This window comes from Chrysemys picta, chromosome 2, assembly GCF_011386835.1.
Source record: "Chrysemys picta bellii isolate R12L10 chromosome 2, ASM1138683v2, whole genome shotgun sequence".
Taxonomy (NCBI): Eukaryota; Metazoa; Chordata; order Testudines; family Emydidae; genus Chrysemys; species Chrysemys picta.
The window spans coordinates 227,174,419-227,194,258 of record NC_088792.1 but is presented as its reverse complement, the minus strand read 5'-3'; the positions used below and the strand labels follow the sequence as shown (position 1 = coordinate 227,194,258).

At 35.3% G+C, this 19,840-nt stretch overlaps 1 protein-coding gene across 9 annotated transcripts in view; it reads right to left on the bottom strand.

The window, feature by feature from the left end:
- Positions 1-19,840, bottom strand: part of CHD7 (chromodomain helicase DNA binding protein 7) — a 180,990-nt gene that overhangs the window by 41,939 nt on the left and 119,211 nt on the right. For all 9 annotated transcript variants that reach the window (XM_042845678.2, XM_042845700.2, XM_008173459.4 and 6 more), the window contains 9 exons: positions 18,037-18,172; positions 13,210-13,347; positions 11,980-12,045; positions 6,189-6,244; positions 4,550-4,664; positions 2,421-2,504; positions 1,063-1,200; positions 845-966; positions 107-350 (listed from right to left, as the gene is read on the bottom strand). In XM_042845678.2, coding sequence (XP_042701612.2) covers positions 107-350; positions 845-966; positions 1,063-1,200; positions 2,421-2,504; positions 4,550-4,664; positions 6,189-6,244; positions 11,980-12,045; positions 13,210-13,347; positions 18,037-18,172 — 1,099 coding nt within the window. The remainder of the gene's footprint in view (positions 1-106; positions 351-844; positions 967-1,062; positions 1,201-2,420; positions 2,505-4,549; positions 4,665-6,188; positions 6,245-11,979; positions 12,046-13,209; positions 13,348-18,036; positions 18,173-19,840) is intronic.

Sequence of the window (19,840 nt, the reverse complement as noted above, 5' to 3'; positions counted from 1 at the left end):
CTTAGCAGTATTAGAAATTGATGTTCATAGCACATAAAACTCAATCCACTACAGCCTCGTTAATTGATTTTTTTAAATTACAGTTTTATAAAATTCTAAAAAGTACCTGTGGATCTTTGAAGTACATTTCATACAATTGAATGGTCCGCCGGCTGGCTTGACTCCCATGATACACAACCACATTCAACTCTGTCCAGGTGCGGAACTCCCTTTCCCAGTTAGGAATTGTGGACAGTGGAGCAATAACCAAGAAAGGACCGTGGATTCCTTTCAAATATATCTCATAGAGAAATGTAATAGACTGGATAGTTTTTCCCAACCCCATTTCATCTGCTAAAATGCAGTTTCGTCTGAAAAATAATACAAATGGCTCTATTATGGCTCTATTCTGAATATGGCATTTATAAAACAAAAACATCTGTAAAGCTAAAATCTGCAAGATCAGATATATAAATTAATAGATTAGTATGGATTTAAAGAGGACAAAACACTCAAAAAGTTTTAAATAAATAATATATTAGCAGGTGTTGCAACAGGATTATATTTCTCATTATACAGTTCTCTCTCAAGTATAGGTGTGTGTATATGTTTGTCACATAATAAAGACATGTATTTATTATGTAACATTATGTTTTATATATAAATAAAAAACTATATAATATTATATTATCTATAATATAATAACTATTAACTTTATGTTATCCAAGTAATAAAAATAGTTAACATAATTTTGAAGTCTCTCTTTTAAAAGACTATAAAACATTAAAAATATTAACATATTAAATTTAAACTATAAAATCTGCTCTAAAGCAGCAGTTCTACAATAAAAAGTTACTTTACGCACGTGTTGTACCAGTTGAAAAGAAGCCAGTTTACTCCCTCCAACTGGTATTCCCTGAGTTTGTTATTGTTTTTATACTCCCTGGAACTCTCCGATTTCTTCCAGTCATCAGCAGGAGGTCGCTCCTGTTTCAAATACAGCAAATCCCATTAGTGGTTTCTGAAAGACCACATTACTTAGCTATTTTCAAATAAAATCCTCTATACAGAGCCAATTCTTACCACACGCTCCATTTGTGGCTCCCTAGACATCAGTTTCTCAAATTCTTCAATCTTAGCTTGGTCTATGTCTTGCTTCAGCTCCCATGTGCTATCTTCATAAGGAAGTGAACACCACTTCACCAGATAATGAGTAACAGGCTTTTGGTTTTGATCAATAGTTAAAGAAAGGATAAAATTAGATTCAATGTAAAACAATACAACAAACTTTTCTACATGACATGTAACTAATTAAAGGAAAGTTGCAGTGTAACATGAAAGATATTCTAGACACTACATACAATGAAAAAGAATTAACCGATTTAAAAAAAAAAAAGTCTTTAAAACAGCCAGAAGGATAATCTAACAGCAGGCTGACCTGTTGTAAACCTGATGATTTAAGATAAAAATGAAGGGAATGCAGTTCACCACCAAGATGAGTGGCAAAGCTAAATGTTGTAATTTTAAACTCCTAAAATTAATCAAAATTTTAGAATAAATGAAAACTTTGCTTTACAATTATGACGGTCCCGTCTTTGCCACACATTCAGATGGTGAGCTGTATTCATCCTGTCAATGTATCATCACAAACTTCGCAGCAAGAAATCCAGAATCACTGAAACAGCAACTGTCAATGGGAGACATCACTATTCACTGATGCAGTGATAACAAAACAGAAATAGGTATTACTAAAGCCTTTTCTGCTCTCAAGAACAGAATGGCCCACTGGAGTTCTCCTGGAAGTCAACCACGCAAGTGATCCTGCTCTGGGGATGGGGTAATAAGTGACGATCTGACAATTTAGGTTCTTGTGTAATGATGATTAGAGAGGATTAACAAAGTGCCTAGCTCCTTTGGTGATGGTGAATTAGAAATTCAGATTAGATATGGTTTAATAGCTACTTAACTGTATCTTCTATAAATGTCCAGTATACTTTCTTTTAAAAAGCTAGCAATTACCATGAGAGCTTTATTTTACAAAAATAGCTACATTATTAAACTACATGCTTTTTCTACTTTACAGACATATCCAGAGGGCAATAGTTTAGGAAACATATGTAGCATTTTGAACTATTACTAAAGAGCAAAATGCTAAAAACTAAACATCTTGTCATGTTCTGATCAGGTGTACTGGAAACCAGGCTTTTTAAAATTTGAAATGTGTTGTTGGATATCCAAAAACAATTCACTAAAGAGTGGTAGAATATTAGGTCTATGAACTTTACTGCAGCAGCATGTGTATACATATACGTATCCCTGTCATAATGCTCTCTATCCTCACTTCTATAGGATGAAATAAGTCATCAAAACCTACTGAAGTTTCTAATATTTATATAGGCAGTTGTACAAATGACTGAAGATGTACCGACAGTTTTCTTTACCTCTCCATTATCATCTGTGCTATGTGAAAAATCCATTATTCTATCAACTTCCACATAGTCTGGATTAAAAAGCTCATCATCAATCTGTTGAAAGACAGCAGGCAAAAAAAAACAAAACAAAAACAAAAAACTTTGTTAGCCTGTCCTTGGAGCAAAAATTATACTTTTCACCAGGTAACAATATTTTGGGTTACAGCAACATAAAATTTATATTTGGCAACCTTCAGCATGTTAATTGAAATGCCACAATTCAGCAAGATCATTCCCCATGAGGAAATCAGACTTCTCAGACTTTGTTAACTGGGCCTCTTAATTACTGTGTGAAACCTTTTACTGTGAGAGAATGTTTAAGAATATTTTAAATGAAGTGTGAAATTACAATTCACTAATGAGCAATCGAAAAGGCTTATGGCATGCAATGCATTTAGCATTCTTGAAAACTACAGCTTGCAATAAAGAAATTAGAGCCGTGTACACTAAGTGCCATTAGATTACCATAACTACAGGAGTTGTCAGACTGCTTCATAAGCAAGATTCAGAGAATATTATTCCAAAAAAATGGAAAGCAAACAAAACATACTCCCCTCCCCAAAGTTTATAATGTGTAATGTATAAAACCTCCCTCTTCCACCCCAAGTTCTTTACTCGGTGATATATGCACAGAAATGCTCTCTTTCATTCTTTTGCTTTGTACTCAACTACTTTGATGGCTGTGTGTGGTGGGGAGAAAGGTAAGGAAGAGTTGTAAGAATGTATACAGTTTAATATTTTGACAGCTTACTCAAATAAAAAACATCTACAAGCACTTGTTAAACAGAAATGGTATACTCAAAAATAGTAAAAAAGTGAAATACATGGCCTGGTCACTGAAGAGTAATGTTACATAAATTTCACAATGTTGTGCCATTAGCCAATTTTTCTAGAATGCATCTAAGACAAATTTTGGCAATATATCAAGTATCGGGGTTCTTTTGAGATAGTCATTTAATCTGAATGTTCCTTAGTCATTAGAATTACCTGATACAGCTGTCCTCCCACTTTCTAATTAATTCAAAAGCATCTTTTAGATGTTTTGACCCAAGGCTCAGACATTTTGTACCTACTTGTAAAAGCACAGAATGTGGAAAATAGTAGAATTCTGATAAAATTTACACAAATCTCTCTGCTAACTGTATTTGGTCAGAAGCCAACAATGATTTTTTAATGGAAGTCTCCAATTCCCTATTGGCCTTGCTTAGCCTGAAGTACTGTATTAAATAAAAATTCATAAAACAAACAAACAAACAAAAAGATCAGGGCACTAAAACCCTATATTTCAAATTACTAAATTTTGCTGAAAGGTAAGGTTTCACAAGGATCGGCAAACCAGAAAAGCTCCCCCTTTATTGGCAAAACCTCTGCTATAGTTCTGCTTGTGGCTCTAAGTGAAATTAAATTGGTGATCAAAAGCTCAGAGTCCCTAGTGGGCAGTAGTCCAAATCACAGAAAATTGCCATGCATTTTTCTGGCATAATTGGCTGCTCGGGGAGAGCTCTGGTACTGATTCTGCAGGAGACTCAGTCTTTTCAGTCACTATGGATAGTTGGGTAGGGCTTACATTATTGTCAAAGTTCTGAATTTTAAGATCAACAATTTGCTAATGTCTATTTACTTACAACCCATATGGCTTACTTAAAAAAACATGTTTAAATTTAAGAGAACCCTTCCGCACCTGCATGTCATCTTAAAATTTTAATCAGACCTGTGTCTCCAATTCTCTTCTTCAGGATAGAGATGTTACGAGTCAGGATGATATCACAATCATTTCCACATTAAATTGTGGTGGGATCAAGTTCTCTTAGAACAAATAAGCAACAGGAAGACCAAGTAACTTCCTGTTTATAAAGTGAGCAATTAACCATTTAACAGTAAGAAACAGCAATAAACTATAAACGAAAGCTGTATAACTTTATGTAACTGAATTCAAAAGCCTCTGAATTTAGCTTAAGAATACTTCTACGTTGTGATGAAAGTTAATTTTATATCAACCAGATGTTCAAAATCTTATGTACATATAAGGGATTAAGCATTTATCAGAATATCCCTTTAAAAAAAAAATCTAACTGAAATAGTTATGAAAATAGTCATACCTCTGAGAGGAACTTGTTCTGACCTTGCTTTGCCTTAAACCGCTTAACCTTTTGCTGAATTCTCTTGTCCTTGTCCAACTGTTCTACAGATGCCCACTGACAATGAAGGTAAGAACTAGAAGATAGAAGAAAGAAAAACTTCTTCAAAGCAATCCCAGCCCAAATGTTTCCACTGCATACTCCTATTTGCTTCCCTGGATCTATTCCTTTCTCTGATTTCCCCCCCAAACTTTTACTGGCAACTGAACAGAGTAACACCATGATATCTGGAATATCAGATACTATCTTTCATTTAACTAATCACCTTTAGTGGCAGCAACTATACTTACTATCTAATAAAGGTACTAGTCAGAATTATCAGTATGGCTCATATATACATACCTCACACCTCTGGCCTTTGGCTTAGAGTGCTCAAGATAAAGGTTATTGGGAGCATTCAGAATACGTAGCAAGACAAAAATGTACACACTATAAACTTCATTACTTATTAATTCAAAAGTATAGTGGGATTAAAACTCATTGAAACGATCTAAAAATACCTTTAAATCCATTGTGTTACATAGTGCATATCTCTAATGTAGAACTGTAATTAGAGGCCCTGTGCAAGCCAATTAGCACTATAAGACAATTTTAATCATACTTTTGGGAATATTCAATAATCAATAGCTTATGCCTTAACACATTTTCTTAAAGATTAACTGTTCCATCATCATAAACCTGCAATTAAAATTGGTTTTATTTTAAAATTTTGTTTTTAAGTAATAAAAAGTTCAATATCAAGTTATACAATTACTATCAAACAACATCATAAGCATCGGTCACGTGTGGTTAACATTACAATAAGAATTACAAATAGAATGAAACAAAATAAACAGGATTTAAGCTATTAATCATGTCAGATCAATATGAAACAAAGAACAATAAACCAGAGTAGGTTAGCTGCTTATATTTTATAATCAGTATAGTTAAAAGGAAGTCAACCTGCAATTAACTGGAAATGCAAGTGAATTTCTATTAGATGTTGAAATTTATTTTACCATTTTAATATATTAAGTTTCCCAATTCAGCCCCTACTCTTTCTCCCTTCCCTAAAAAATTCAGAGTCAAAAGTGATACAATATGCTTCCATTGCTAATACTGGACATTTCAGGAAAATTTAGCTGTCATCATGAAACTGTTGGAAATAAAATTCTATTTAGCAGTCTAATAAAATATCAGACATTTTGTTGTACACTCGCTTTTTTTTTTTAAGAAGGAATGTAAAGGTTAATTATTTTGATGACCTTTTTGTAAATTAAGAAATTAAGGCTCCAATGCTGCAGTCAGATCTATGGAGGCCTAGGCGCCTGTCTGCATGGATCTACCTGCAGAATCAGGGCCTTATTAAGCAAAAATCAAAGCCAATTTGACCTTGTTCTTATAATGGTTTCATTTTAGAGAGAAAACTTAAATCATACAGATAAGAATGTATTCAGTCACCAAATCTAGCACCATGTCAATGCCAAAATGCCTATTTATTATTCATTGTTTAAGGTGAGATGTTAATAGAGTCACTTTCTAAATATAATTTTGAACAAAATATTCAGAACCTGCTGGTATTTTTAAGGAAAAGGGTAACAAAAGTTACAAGCTTACTTACAAGTTTTTGTACTTTACATAGAATTCCTCTGTTTCCACTTCCTCTCCATTCTCCATCTGTAACAAAGACAGACTTCAACTGTGTGTTGAGCTACTAAATATCCCAATAGTTTTAATCATTCCCTCCAACTAAAGTACAGTATATTGTCCAAAGGTATTACTGATTAAAGTTTCAGAAGAGAGTGTGCACGTGTACATGTACACACGTACGTGTGGGTGTATATATATCGGGGAGATGTATGAAGGGAAATGGACAAAAGGATATGGGTAAGAAGTTTCCTCCATCAGCTTACTCAAGCACATATTACACTGCTTACTACAACTTCCAAGACATGAATCATTTTAACTCCTCCCTAACCACATGCAGCTTCATTCACAACAACCTCACCCCAAATCTGGCTTTCTGCCAAACCCACAGTGTTAAATAGAAGCCAAGCGTACCATTTTCTCAGGCAGCAGCCAATTAGCAACTGCACTCCTGAATACCATATGTATTATTTTTGGCCAGATCATGGCAACTTTACATTGTGGGTTTTGTAACGTTTTAAAATAGACTTTTAAAGGGGGTTTATGCCTCCATATAGTTAATAACACTAAACAAGAAGCCATATAAAACTAAGCCTTGTACTTCTGCTATAATTTTAGTGTATCACTGTTCATGATTTAGTTTTACTCAATGGTGCAATTAAATTCACTCAGGCAAGATGTCTCACATACAGAGCAGCCAAATTAAATTAACACCAAAATACTACATTTAAGCAAGGTTGAATTTGTGATACAAACCAGCAAAGTCAAGGGCATTCAGTGTTAAGGGTTGAGACTGTGCTTAACTCATCCCTGGTGCCAGAGTATGGGGGAGCATATGGCATGTAATTCAACATCAAAGTCTTATTCCTGATCCCTGCTATAGGACAAATTAAGGACAAATTTGAGGGCCGCCTCAAATTTAAGATTTTGTTTATTTCACAGCATTAAGTTAAACAGTTTTTCTTGTGTTAATATGCTTTGGAACTGTTACTGTCTATTATATAACAACACAATTTTCAAAACTGACACAGCATACATAAGCAGGGTCAGTTCTCAGGGTTCTGTGAAAAGTATTATGTGCAGGGCTACATATACCTACATTCCCTTCTATGCCTTGAATCCTCATCTCCACATATTCCACCCCTACCCTTAAACCCCCCATTACAGATGGAGAAAGGATGTGATGCTCTGAGACAAAGATGAGACTACTTATCTGCCAGTATTAAAAATATTTTGCTCACTAGATATTCTGTTCATTCATTCCATTGCTATTGACAATAGCAATAGCTGCTCTCAAGCTCTGTTCCAGTACACTCATGTTTCTACTCTGCAGTAGCAACAATAGCTGCTCTCAGCTCTGTTCTAGTAGCATACTTGTGTTTCTATGGTTTGCTTCACCAAGTACTCCCTCTCTTAATATACCAGGGAGAAATTGACACCACCCTACTCCATGCTCCCTTTGCCCCTTCCCAGGAAAGGAAGTAACACTACCCTCCACCAAGATCTCCATGCAGAGTTATGTCGGGGAGAGAAGGAAAGCTGTTCTTTATATCTATCTCCAGTTTCTCCTAGCTCCTGTGTAGAAAGGGATGAACAATTCCCATCCTAATTCTGCAGGAGTAGGTTGCGCAGCCACTCCATGAAGACACCTCCAGAAGAGGGAGTTTGAACACCGCCAAGGCTTACCCACTCAAGACAACTAATGGTATATGGAGATTTCTGAATTGGATATTTCTATTTAGAGGTCCTAACATAATAGAAGTACAAACTCCAACTAGGAGTATTTTAGTAACCTGAATCTTGTCAGCATCTCTATGTGATACCAACCATTTAGGAAATTAGTTCCTAGTACTAAATAAATAAATAAATAAATCAGGTTTAAATATCCTGGTGATCATTTTAAAACTTGTACTTTATTTACTCAATTGCCTAATCTCTCTATTTTTATTTTTAAATTGAAAAATTTAAATCCCAATACCATCTGAAAACTGATTGATGTATACAACATCTATATAACTTTGCTAACTTTAAACATTTTTGTTTTTATTAATTTAGCATACTTCTGCTAGGGTTTAGCCTTATGAAAATGTCTCAACTCAATTGATAAATTAATAACACAATGATTTACACTGAAAATGCTGACAGACTATGTACTATTGCAGTATCAGAATGTGTTTCTATATTACCTAATAGAGAACTAAACTTATTTTGTGTGCAATAAATACACTTCTTTTCGTCAAACTTTATGCGTCTAAGTCACTCTTTAAAGCAAATACTTTGGAAACAAAACTACTGTTGAAAAAAACATAGAATCATAGAATATCAGGGTTAGAAGGGCTCTCAGGAGGTCATCTAGTACAATCCCCTGCTCAAAGCAGGACCAATCCCCAGACAGATTTTTGCCCCAGATCCCTAAATGGCCCCCTCAAGGATTGAACTCACAACCCTGGGTTTAGTAGGCCAATGCTCAACCCACTGAGCTATCCCTGCCCCGCAATTTAGTAAGTTTTGGCTAACACATTTACAGTGTAAAAGATTATTACTTTTTGGTTAAAGTCCAAGAACTCATCTACTTGTTCTCTGTACACCTAGACACCCTAAGGTTGACAATACATTGATATAGTTATGGAAAGCAGCTTAAGAATATTATATAACTGCAATCTAAAATATTCAATCATGAACTTTGTTGTGACTCAATAAAAATAGACTGATGTCAGACTAAGTAGAATGTTTGTGTGTTTCTCAAATACTGATGAAGGAGTCGTAAGATAGTATGCATCGTGGTTGGGCAACCATGGATACGCTAAGTAGGCCTGATTAGAGCTGGCTGAAACATTTTTGCTGAAATATACTGTTTCACTGAAACTGAAACATTTCACAAAGATGTATCTGTTTCCATGAAACTTTTGTCAGGACAGTTTTTAGGTCTGCTGAGAGAAGGATGCAAGGGAAAGGAGAGGACAGAGACTATAGCTGACTGATAAGGGTGCCTGGGATGTGGTAGAAGCAGGTTCAAGTCCCTGCTCTGCAGTGCTAAGGGATAAAAACATTCTTCTCAAAAACTGCTGTGAAACAGAGGTGTCATCCTCCAGTCAGCTCTAGCACTGATCATATCTAGGTCTGAAACTGGCAACTTTGTTTATAATCTTAACAGAGGATTGAATGATCATTCAATGATCAGGGGACTGAACTACATTCACAATCCAGCAGTGATCCACATCATCACTTCCTCCAGGAGAATGATATAGCACACATTATTGAGGCAGCATGGATAAGCTTGCATTGCCACTGCCTGTACTTTACCTACTCTGTGGCAGTATTTGCAGATAGTTATTGAGACTACGGAGACTAGAGAAGACTGAGTAAATTCAGAAACAGTTGAAAGTTAGATGAATGGTTAGCACAAGGGACGATGAAAGTCACTATTGACAAATGCGAAGTATTAAACATTAGAAAGAATAATTTCAACTATTGATATACATCACAGAATTCTAAACTATCCAGTTCAGAAAAAATTTGGGCATTGGCAGCTGGGGGCAAACATCTGCTCAGCATGCACTATTAGGCATATTTTCAATATATTCTTTCTATAAATCAATTGTATGCCTTCATTTTGAATATATTCAGTTCTAGTCAACCCATCTCAAAGAAGATATAGCAGAAATAGGAGGTTGTGGTCCCAAAATGGGTGACAAAATGATTACAGACATGGAACAGCTTCCATATGAAAATACGCTGAAGTGATTGGGACTGTTAATTCAGAGAGGGGACATGACAGAGTTACCAAAACAGTACATTGGCTATATAGCTAAATTGGCACTATTTATCCCCTTATAATAAAGGCAAGGGAACATTCAATAAAACTAAATGGCAGAAAATTTAAAACTGATAAAATATTTTATCTATTTCAATGTTTATATAAATGAAATGGTTTACATTTTGTTTTCTGTACATTTAAATAAAATAAATTTTAAGCCCAATGTTTTAGGCTCTTTACACAGAAATATTTTGCATCTAGCAATTCTAAAACCATACCCAGGATATTTTGGTGGAAACCAGTATAATTCGATCACAAGGCGGCTGTCCAAAAGCAGTCTCATCATCTAATATTGTCCTTTGCTAGGACAAAATCTTTTGTTGCACCCCAATTTGCTGAGAGGTTTCCCAATGAAGCCTTTTCTAAAGTTTATTTTGTGTACTGGTCCTGATCACAGCTATTTTACTTTGATTACTAATCTAGGAACCATGGTTTTGATTATATCAGTAAGAGTGCAAAAAGAGATTTAATAAATGCACAGTTGGGGACTTTAGATGTTAACATTTAACATCCTCAAATCCATTTTTGGTACAGGGAGTAGGGTGAGATGGAGAAGAAAAGGGAGAGAGGATAGATACCCCTCAAACCTGCAAATGCAATCCATAAAAAACATTAAAGGAAGAGCTCAAAATAGAGCTTGCCTCCAGCCGAGCTTGCAATCAAAGACATGCAGGCAGCAGACCAACCACTTCCCACAAACTGCAGCAAAATACACACTCCCCATGGGTAATCACACCTTTGCTTGCAGGGAAGAGGAAGAAGAGAAGAATAATTGGTGACAAACTGCCTCCAATGTAAAAACATTTATGAAGAGACCAGATTCTCCACTGTTGTCTAGAGGACCATCAGGACAACTAATTATTGAGTTTAAGATTACAATTAAGTTTACCTGAAAAAATAAGCCTGTGGGTTGAAATACAAAACAGTTCTCAACTATAATAAAGTTAGAATTATTATGCTGTGATAACTGAAAGGCCAGGTCATCAAAAACAGACATGACATGCCATGAATTTAGATTTATAAAGCACCTGAAAGTACTAGTACAGCCAGGAGTAAGGTTCAAAAGTTAAAAAGCCCTACGAAACCCCCAAAAGAATTGAGGAAAAGTTTTTTCCTCTCCTTTTGGAATACATGTGAAAGTCTTTTTATTTAATCAGGATGAACTTGAATATATTTAGGTGAATCATATAAGTTGAATTTCACACAAAAGCTACAGCATAAACAATGAGTAAGCTATAGAGAATGTCTTGCAGAATTCAATAACGTTTAGACCTTTGGTAAATGACCACCCTCTTTGCATTTCCCACAGAGTAAGGAAATCCAATAGTTTGGAATTAGCATGTTATTTTGCTGTACAGGTCAGCCAAGTTCTATTGAGGAACTCCTGTTCCTGCGTTCAGCAAAATGATAGCACAACAGACATATTTTGCATAGGGGATTGGAGGAAAACCATGTTAACCCTTCCACCGTGACAAACTGCAGTATTCAATATATTTCTGCAGATGGCCAGATATGATCCTCTTTATCACATGTTGATTCTGTTAACTGCATGGGGATGTCCATTGTGAGAGGATTTGACATGAAAAAAGCCTGCCCATGATTTTACCACAAATGCAGAAAATTAAAAATCTAAGACTCAAGAGAAGGATATCTCCCACTACACCTCCAAAGCAGTAAGTGGTACTCCAGTGTGAGTTATGATAAAGTGAATGCATTTGCAAAAAGTAAAAATTGTTATCTGTACATGCACAGGGAAAAAAACTGCAAGGTCAACTACATAAACATTTTCTTGTGTGCACACACATACTTAAAAAGCCTATATAATGGCATTTTTAAGGAGCCCTCTCCCTTCACTAAAGCAGCTGTTTAATTGGAAATATTTAAATTTTGAAAATGAAAAAACTAAATTGGATATGGGCATCTTTTGTTTATTAAAAATAATAATTACCTGTTTCTTGACTGAACGACTACTCATGATTTTTTCTACTACTGGACCTTCAGCATCAGCCGATTCCTGCAAAATAAATGTTGCACAATAGTTACAGAAGTAAGCAGAGTATTTTTGTTCTTTAGAAACTTTCTTCAGGAAGACATCCTTTAATAGTTTATCATAATCCGAGTTTAGTTGCAGGAGAATTTTTTTCTGACGCATGGACTGTAGAACTCAATTGCATTTAATGCCTTATTAAATCTGGTAGAAATTACATTTTAAAGAAATATTTTTAATACAATAGGAGACTGACTAAATTCTTGGTTGACATTCATTGGTGGGAATCACTCCAGCAGAAAGGCTAATCAGGGACACACTTCATGTGCCAGAGACAGGAGTGTGTTTTCTTGTTGTGTAATTACGTGGCCAGTTACTTCTCCCATAAAGCTGAACACCCGCTCTGCTGCCTAGATTCCCAAAGCCAGAGGACCTTGGAAAACCCCAGTTGGCAATGCACAGTAACAGCGTCCATGTGATAGCTGTCAAAAATACGTCTGTCTCCACTGTTAAAGCTGCAGGTAAACATGCCCATGCCTCTTCTGTTAGAGGTATGTATAGGAGATCACATATGACATTTCACAGAGCTTAACATAGCACAAATTGCCAAAGGAAGTACCAAAAAGTATGTATACATTCACCAATGGCATGTCGGTTAGTTAAGTGAAGTAGTGATAGGAAAAGAGCACTACAAAACAATAAGATTGTTATAGTCATTCGTGCATTATTACCCCTCATTTTATTCAAACTATTTTATCCATCATTTACATTGCACAGAGAATAAAGTGAACCCTGCTGGGTACTACAAGGCAGTAATTTCATAAAGGGGTTCTTATGGTGCCTAGCAGCAGGAGACAAGCTTGAGTGGTTTATTAAAGTCATAGAAGCCAGACCACTAAATCCACAGAGGTAAATTCAGTCTCCTTACTGTCTAGTTTTAGGCTTCTCCTTAGCAAAGACCGTTATATTTCACCGAACTGTGTCAAATTACATTATTGTAGGCTTGTAAAAAACAAAACAAAAAACCCAAACCATGAATGAATATAGCCTTTAAGAACCTAAACTAATTTATTTTGCCAACCTGAGATGAAAATCCCTTAGTAAAGAGGGAAAAGGGAAAAAGGTAGATGAACTACTCCTGGATGCTGTTACAACATTTCCAGTCCATCCATGTTTGGAATATGAACTGACCTGTAGCTCTGACTGAGACGTATTTGAAGGGGAGTCTCTTCCCGCAGCATCTGCATCATCAGCCTCCTCATCTGAAATCTTGAACTCCAGGTCTTCTGTGTAACGTTTTCTCTTAACCTGCCTGCTGGATCGTCTCTTCTAAAAAGAGATCATTGATATTCTTTGTAAGAAACAAAAAGGTGGGGTACAGAACAAACACGAAAAAAGCATCTTTACAGTTTTCATACACTGTACTACTTTTTAAAAAGCAATTACAGCATTCTGGTAGTGACAGTAAAATTAAAGTGGCATTTTCATTGGAAATTTTTTAGTTGCTTGTAATTTTTGCAAAAAAGTTTAGACTATAATTCCTCATGCTCGTTTCTGAATTGGAAAGATGTTTTATTTTATTTCTATTTTAATATTTAGCCATTTATAGAACTCAGAAGCAAAAAGAGTGAATGTTCCTTAGTTTTGTTTTCGGAGTTTCAGAGGTGGTATATATGTAGTCATGAATGAAGACAGTTGCACTCACTGAGGACCTCATCTTCATTATTTCATTGTGAGCTGAGGCCTTATACACGGTGCAGAATTAAGCCCCTTATTTAAAGGTTTAAAAAAAAAATCTCCAAATTTGAAAATAGAGGCTAGCAAAAGTGTAGTACAGTATTTTCCTTAACTCCAGATAATGTACTGAAGTTTTACACTAGTCATTCATGCTTTTAGGAATTCCAGGGAGAGCTGGTAAAAATCCATATATTTAGGTTGTTTCACACCTTTTATAAAAGATTCTCAAGAATCTCCAACATCTCCACTGTTACAGCCGGACAAAGCCCTGGGGCTAGATATGCTTTCTGCTTGTCCCATGAAATTATATTCCGGTTTTGCTGGATACACAAACTTTGAGGAAAAAATTCACTATTTCCCTTTTCTCACTTTCAAGGACAACCATAGGTGGCGTGTGAGTCTTTCATTTGGGGAGGCTAAGCCCAGTAGAGCCAGTAGCTCCCTATAAGTGGGGGGGGGGGGGGACCAGCATCCAGATTGTTGCCAGGCCCCTGCCCCACCCCTCCTCCTGAGGCCCCGCCCACACTCCAGCCTCCCCTCTGGTCATCCTTGCTGCCTCTTCTACTCACACTCCACCTCTTCTGAGGCCCCATCCGCTGCTCACTCCTCTCTGGCCCCCGGCCCAGAACGGGGGAGGAGAGCATGCCCTCCCACTTTTTTTCTTCCTTAAGGGTGGAGTAGGAGGAGGGGAGGGGCTGAGCTGAGGCCAGGGCCATGGTCCGGGCACTGGTGCCTCCCCCCACACTTCTAGGGAACTTCCAGTACTCCTGCTCCCAGGGTGCAAAGGGGGCAAGTCTCCAAAGGGAGGTGAGCCGCATCCAGCATCTGCCCCCCGCATGGCCAGCCTCTTTTTTTATTTTGGGGATGCTTAACCTCCCCCAGCCTCTTATACGCGCTGCCCATGAAGACAACTGTAGATCTGATATTAAGTTTTGAGTGTTTGACTTTGCAACCTAAATAATATACTTGCATTAAAACAAGTTAATTCAAATATGTTTGAGGAGAAAAGAGATAGAGACTATAGGAAGCATCCTATAAATGCACATTTACTGCAGAATTTAAAATTAATTTATTTATTTTTAAACAATCACTAGTTAACCCCCATTTTCTGCAACAATCTTTCAACTTTTTCAACTAATCACTGGCAAATTATACATTATACATTTCTAAAGCTAATATGATATTTTTGCAGTAGTTCTAAACAAAGAGGTCATAGTACCTGGATTGTTAACATCTTAGATTCTTAGTAATGACAACCTGAACATTTCAATTTACTCTTCAATATTTAGACTAGTTACTTTCTTCATTTTTTGAGCTTGGTGATTGAAAAATCATAAATTAATTACAATTTTGTTTGTAGCAATTTTCATTTTATGGTTCATAGTGCTACAATGTTCAGTATGCAAACACTGAAAGAGTATTTATAAAAATAACTGTTTCTATTGGACTATAATAAAACTAATAGAAATCTACCTTTTCACAATCCCTCAAGCACCAATTCTCCCATTGCCTTCACACAATAAATACAAAGTTAAATGATAAAAAATTAAAGACTAAAATTATGACTGTACCACCTAACAAGCCACATAGCCTTCTATGTATGCCTCCCTCCCTTCTACCGGTCTCTTTCCTTTGTGTCATCTCATGAAACTAATTCAGATTATAAGCTCTTTGGGGTATAGACTGCTTTTACTTTGAAAAACACCATGCACACCTACAGTGCTAAATACAAATGTGTATGACTGGCTCAGTAGATGTATACATTTCAATCCATATTTATATATCTTTTGATCTGTATAGATGGAGCTAAAGATATTTATATTTGGATAGCTTTAAAAATATTTATATGGCTATATAAATATTTATATATAAAAATACTACCTTATGCTAGGTTTTCTTACAAAATCTAAATTGTGTGTCAAGTCTGAGTTTACAGCATTTCTTTAGACAAGATATTGCAACTATGTAATTACATCTTGGAAGAAATAAGTTAGGGGAGTTCCCCTTAAACTGCAATATAAAGGCAATAGTTGGATATTTGAAAATATTTGCTACTATTTCTGGTGCCAAAATCTCTTCTTGCATTTCCTTAATGAAAAGGATGCTGAACTACTAAGGATAATCCTGCATTTTATGTTTATTTACATGGTTAGCTTCCTGTTTCCTGTAATGTCCACAAGAGTCTTTTCAATTTTTATGTATTCTTGCCTGAATCCATATGTGTATTTGTGCGCTTTCAATTTAACATTTTACTTATTGCTGGTTTGTAGGTAGCAAGATGGACAGAGTTGCTCTTAGACTTTGAATAAAAACTACAAATCTATATTTAATTTTTCATTGTGGTAATACTTACAGATATGACATCACAACACACTATAATGTGACAGTACAGCAAAAATATTAAGACTATACTTTTTTCCCTCTAATTAAGGAGCATTATGTAACAATAGGAAAAGCTACACATTTGTCTCTAAATCTTACTGAGGATTCAGTACTAAGAAGAACAACAAATTTCTAGTTTTACATTTTAGCTTCATATTGTCTATAATCTAAATATGCATACACAAGTGCTGGAACTAGGGGGCTGGAGGTACTGCTGCACCCCTAGGCTTGAAGTGGATTTCATTATATATAGGGTTTATGGTTTGGTTAAATAGCTCTCAGCACCCCCCCATTCAAATAGTTTCAGCATCTCTGTATGCATATTTAATTATTTGTATTACTCTCTATAGATTAGTGATAAGCTAATGCAAGTTCCTATTAACAAGCATGCGTGTGAAGGAAAAAAGTAAAGTTTTTGCGGGAACATTAATTCTGAATGTCCTAATGTCTATGACTATGTCCTTCCTTAATCACATATAAATACAAAAAACAATCATTTCAAAAGTATAAAACTTTAAGAGCATGAATGAAAAATCAAGTATTTAAGTGATATTTTATTACCAAATGATGAAAAAACTAATTGTTTTTCATTATTTACAGAGAGATATTAATATTATACTATTAAAGTTCTTATGTCTGTCTCAGATTGGATTAGAAGGAAGTTTTTGTCCAATTAACACTCAAACTAAAAATACCAGCACAATATTGTTTAAGTTGATTTGCACAAAACTGAACCCTCTAGTCAAACATGCTTCATTTACATCAGCAACATGGTGAATTCACCCATTAACCAGGCTAAAAGGAAAACTGAACACAACTAAAAATGCATCCTTTAGATATTCTTAATGTCATGCTGTTTGTATCTGCTCTTCTGTTCCAGAATGCATTATTCTGAGATGTCATAGCTAATAAGGAGTGCAAAAAAAAAAAAAAAAAAAAAAAAAAAAAGAGGGAATGGACTGAGGGAAACAGACAAATAGTGCTTTGGGTTGTTTCTATTTGTTTGCTTTTTGAACTAGTATACTGTAAAAGTTTGAGTGTTGTTATAATATATTCTATAACCTTTATTGAAAAACCTGGTGAAAAGAAAGACTAGTTGTGCCATGCCCTAAAACATCACCTCTTGGCAGCCTACTTTACAACATTCAGAAATGATACATTCTGTGGCATTGCTGTTCACTGGAACATCTTTAACGGGCTCACAAGAGAAAAAACAACAGTATATTTGTGACCTGTGTGCTAAACACCTCTCTGTGTGGTTACCTGAGCAATATCCGAATATCTCCACTAAACAAGATGCATGTTTTCATTTCCAGATTTTATTTAAAATAAGAATGCAACAATAACATCAGGAGAATACATCAGCAAATTCCTAAGGGAATTTAGCACTCTTGATGTTTACAACTGACAGACCTACAGATGGAAGTCCTTTATTTATCCACAGGACAGGTATAGTACAAGCAGTAGCAATAAAAGTTCCCCTACCCTGCTCTTTCATGCTTTATGCTTGACCTAAAAAGGGACCACCAAGAAGTAAATGCAAAAAAACAAATGTTAGCTAGGCTGGACTACATAAAGACTTCTAGTAATATATCTACACTAGAAAGGCCAGCATCAGAATACAGTATAGTGACAGAGAGGAAAGAAAGTGAAACTCATTTGTATATATTCACAGATGGCAAACCAGTAAAGCCAAATTACAAACAAGAAAGTTCTTTTAACACACTATTCGCCACTGGGATCTCCAATTCTTACCTTTCTTGATATACTGTTTCAGCCAACAAAGAAAATATTTTAAAAGCATCTCTCTAATGGAGTCAGAGTTTATGTTTTATACATATATATAGAGTTACCTGGTGCTAAATAATTAGGTTTTGAATGTCAAAATAATGGCATTACCTGAACACCTGGGTCATCATCTTCTTCGTGAGGAGATGGAGGTGGTGTTTTCTCTAAATCCGAGTTTTCAGAACCTTCCTTTCCCTTGTTGACCTTTTTCTTCACTGCACTAGTTTCTGAGTCTGGTTTCTTGTTACTAAAATATAAATATCATTGATTAGTGATTGAGAAAAATTTAATATAATATAATATGTTGAACTATGAAGGCATGTTTATCCCTAGTTATTTTATTACTCTAATCACTTTGCCTTATTTTCAGGAGCTAAACAAATCTTTAAAATATCATTGACCTCTGTTATTTTTATACACTTCCCTTTGACCTTTTTAGCATGACATCTTACTTTCCTTTGCCAAGGTCAAGCTGCTGATGTGGCCTGCACTTAATGTTGGATGGACTGACTGGAATATTTGATAAAGTCAAATGAGTGGCTAAAATGAAAACTTGACTTCCACTTCAATATCTTTGTGAATTCCAAACAGTAGTTGAGCTCCATGATAAATCTGAGGAAAAGTTAAATATATGATCACTACGTGCATTCTTCTTAAAATGCACGTATGGAAAACAATCAGCTGAGCAGAGCCATAGAAGGAATTTATCAAAATAGTGAACAGAATGAGCAAATCATCCTTTTTATTCTGTAGTTTCATGGTATTTACAAGGAAACTGAGGCAGGACCGTTTTTATTTCAAATCTCAGGTCAGACATACCTAGTCAATTAGTACAACCATAATTTGTAGGTGTGGTCAGTTTGTGCAGCAGGGATTAATTACATTTCACTTCACCTGACCAGGTCTGTAATTGTCCACGGTAGCCAAAATGATTTTTTTCCCTAACCTGCCTCTGCCCAAGTTCTCCAGTGCTTTTTACTAGGGGAGAGAAGAGATGAATACCAATAGCTGAAGATTCAGGAGAAAGGCTATATCAACACCACATTACTGTGATTGGGGGGGGGGAAGAAATGGTGTGTGTGTTTTTTAAAATAGATTCAAGCTTCCAAGGAGTTGGGTATTTTGTATAATCCTCTCACTGTATTTAACACTGTCTGTGCATATAAACTTAATTTAAAGAAACGACATACCTGAGAAGACATACCTCAAAATCTCCATCTTCCAATTAAATACTAGGGGATTTTGAACATTATATCAAATATCAAAAGGTCAAATTCTTAAATGACACCAAAAATGTAAGTTTGAAGGGGGAAATTTTATGAGCAATTTAAAATGTGCTCAATTTTTGAAGTTTTAGGTAGATTTGTGTGTTCTATATATGTGCCCTTTTCCCCTCCATGTCTGTTGCAGGTTTGACAGATGATTGTTTTTAAAGAGTGGCTAACATTTGTGCTGAAACATTTAAAAAAAACATTTAATGTAGAATCATACGCTGAGTTTTGTCAAGTGAAAAACTGAAATAGACAGACATCTCAAGAACTTTTAAACAGCTTCCATTTATTTAAATTCATAATTGCATATCAGGGATGCTAGCTGGGGAAAAAAACTTGGTAATTTTCAATTCTGTACCTTCTGACTTAAGCATTTATTAAATGAGAGCATATTTATATTAAGGTTTGTAAAGCAAATCATACAAATACAGTTGCACCATGTTTTGGTTTTAAGAATTTCTAGGATGTATTTTTCCTGTTTTGTAACATGGTTATATATTTAAAAACAATGCTCACAAGAGATTTTTGTATGATTACACATTAATATATTGGGAAATTTAAAAATACAACTTAATTAGAGCAAAATTCTAGAGCACAGTAATATAGTTTAGCTTTCAAAAATCTTTCAATTCTGACAACGTTCT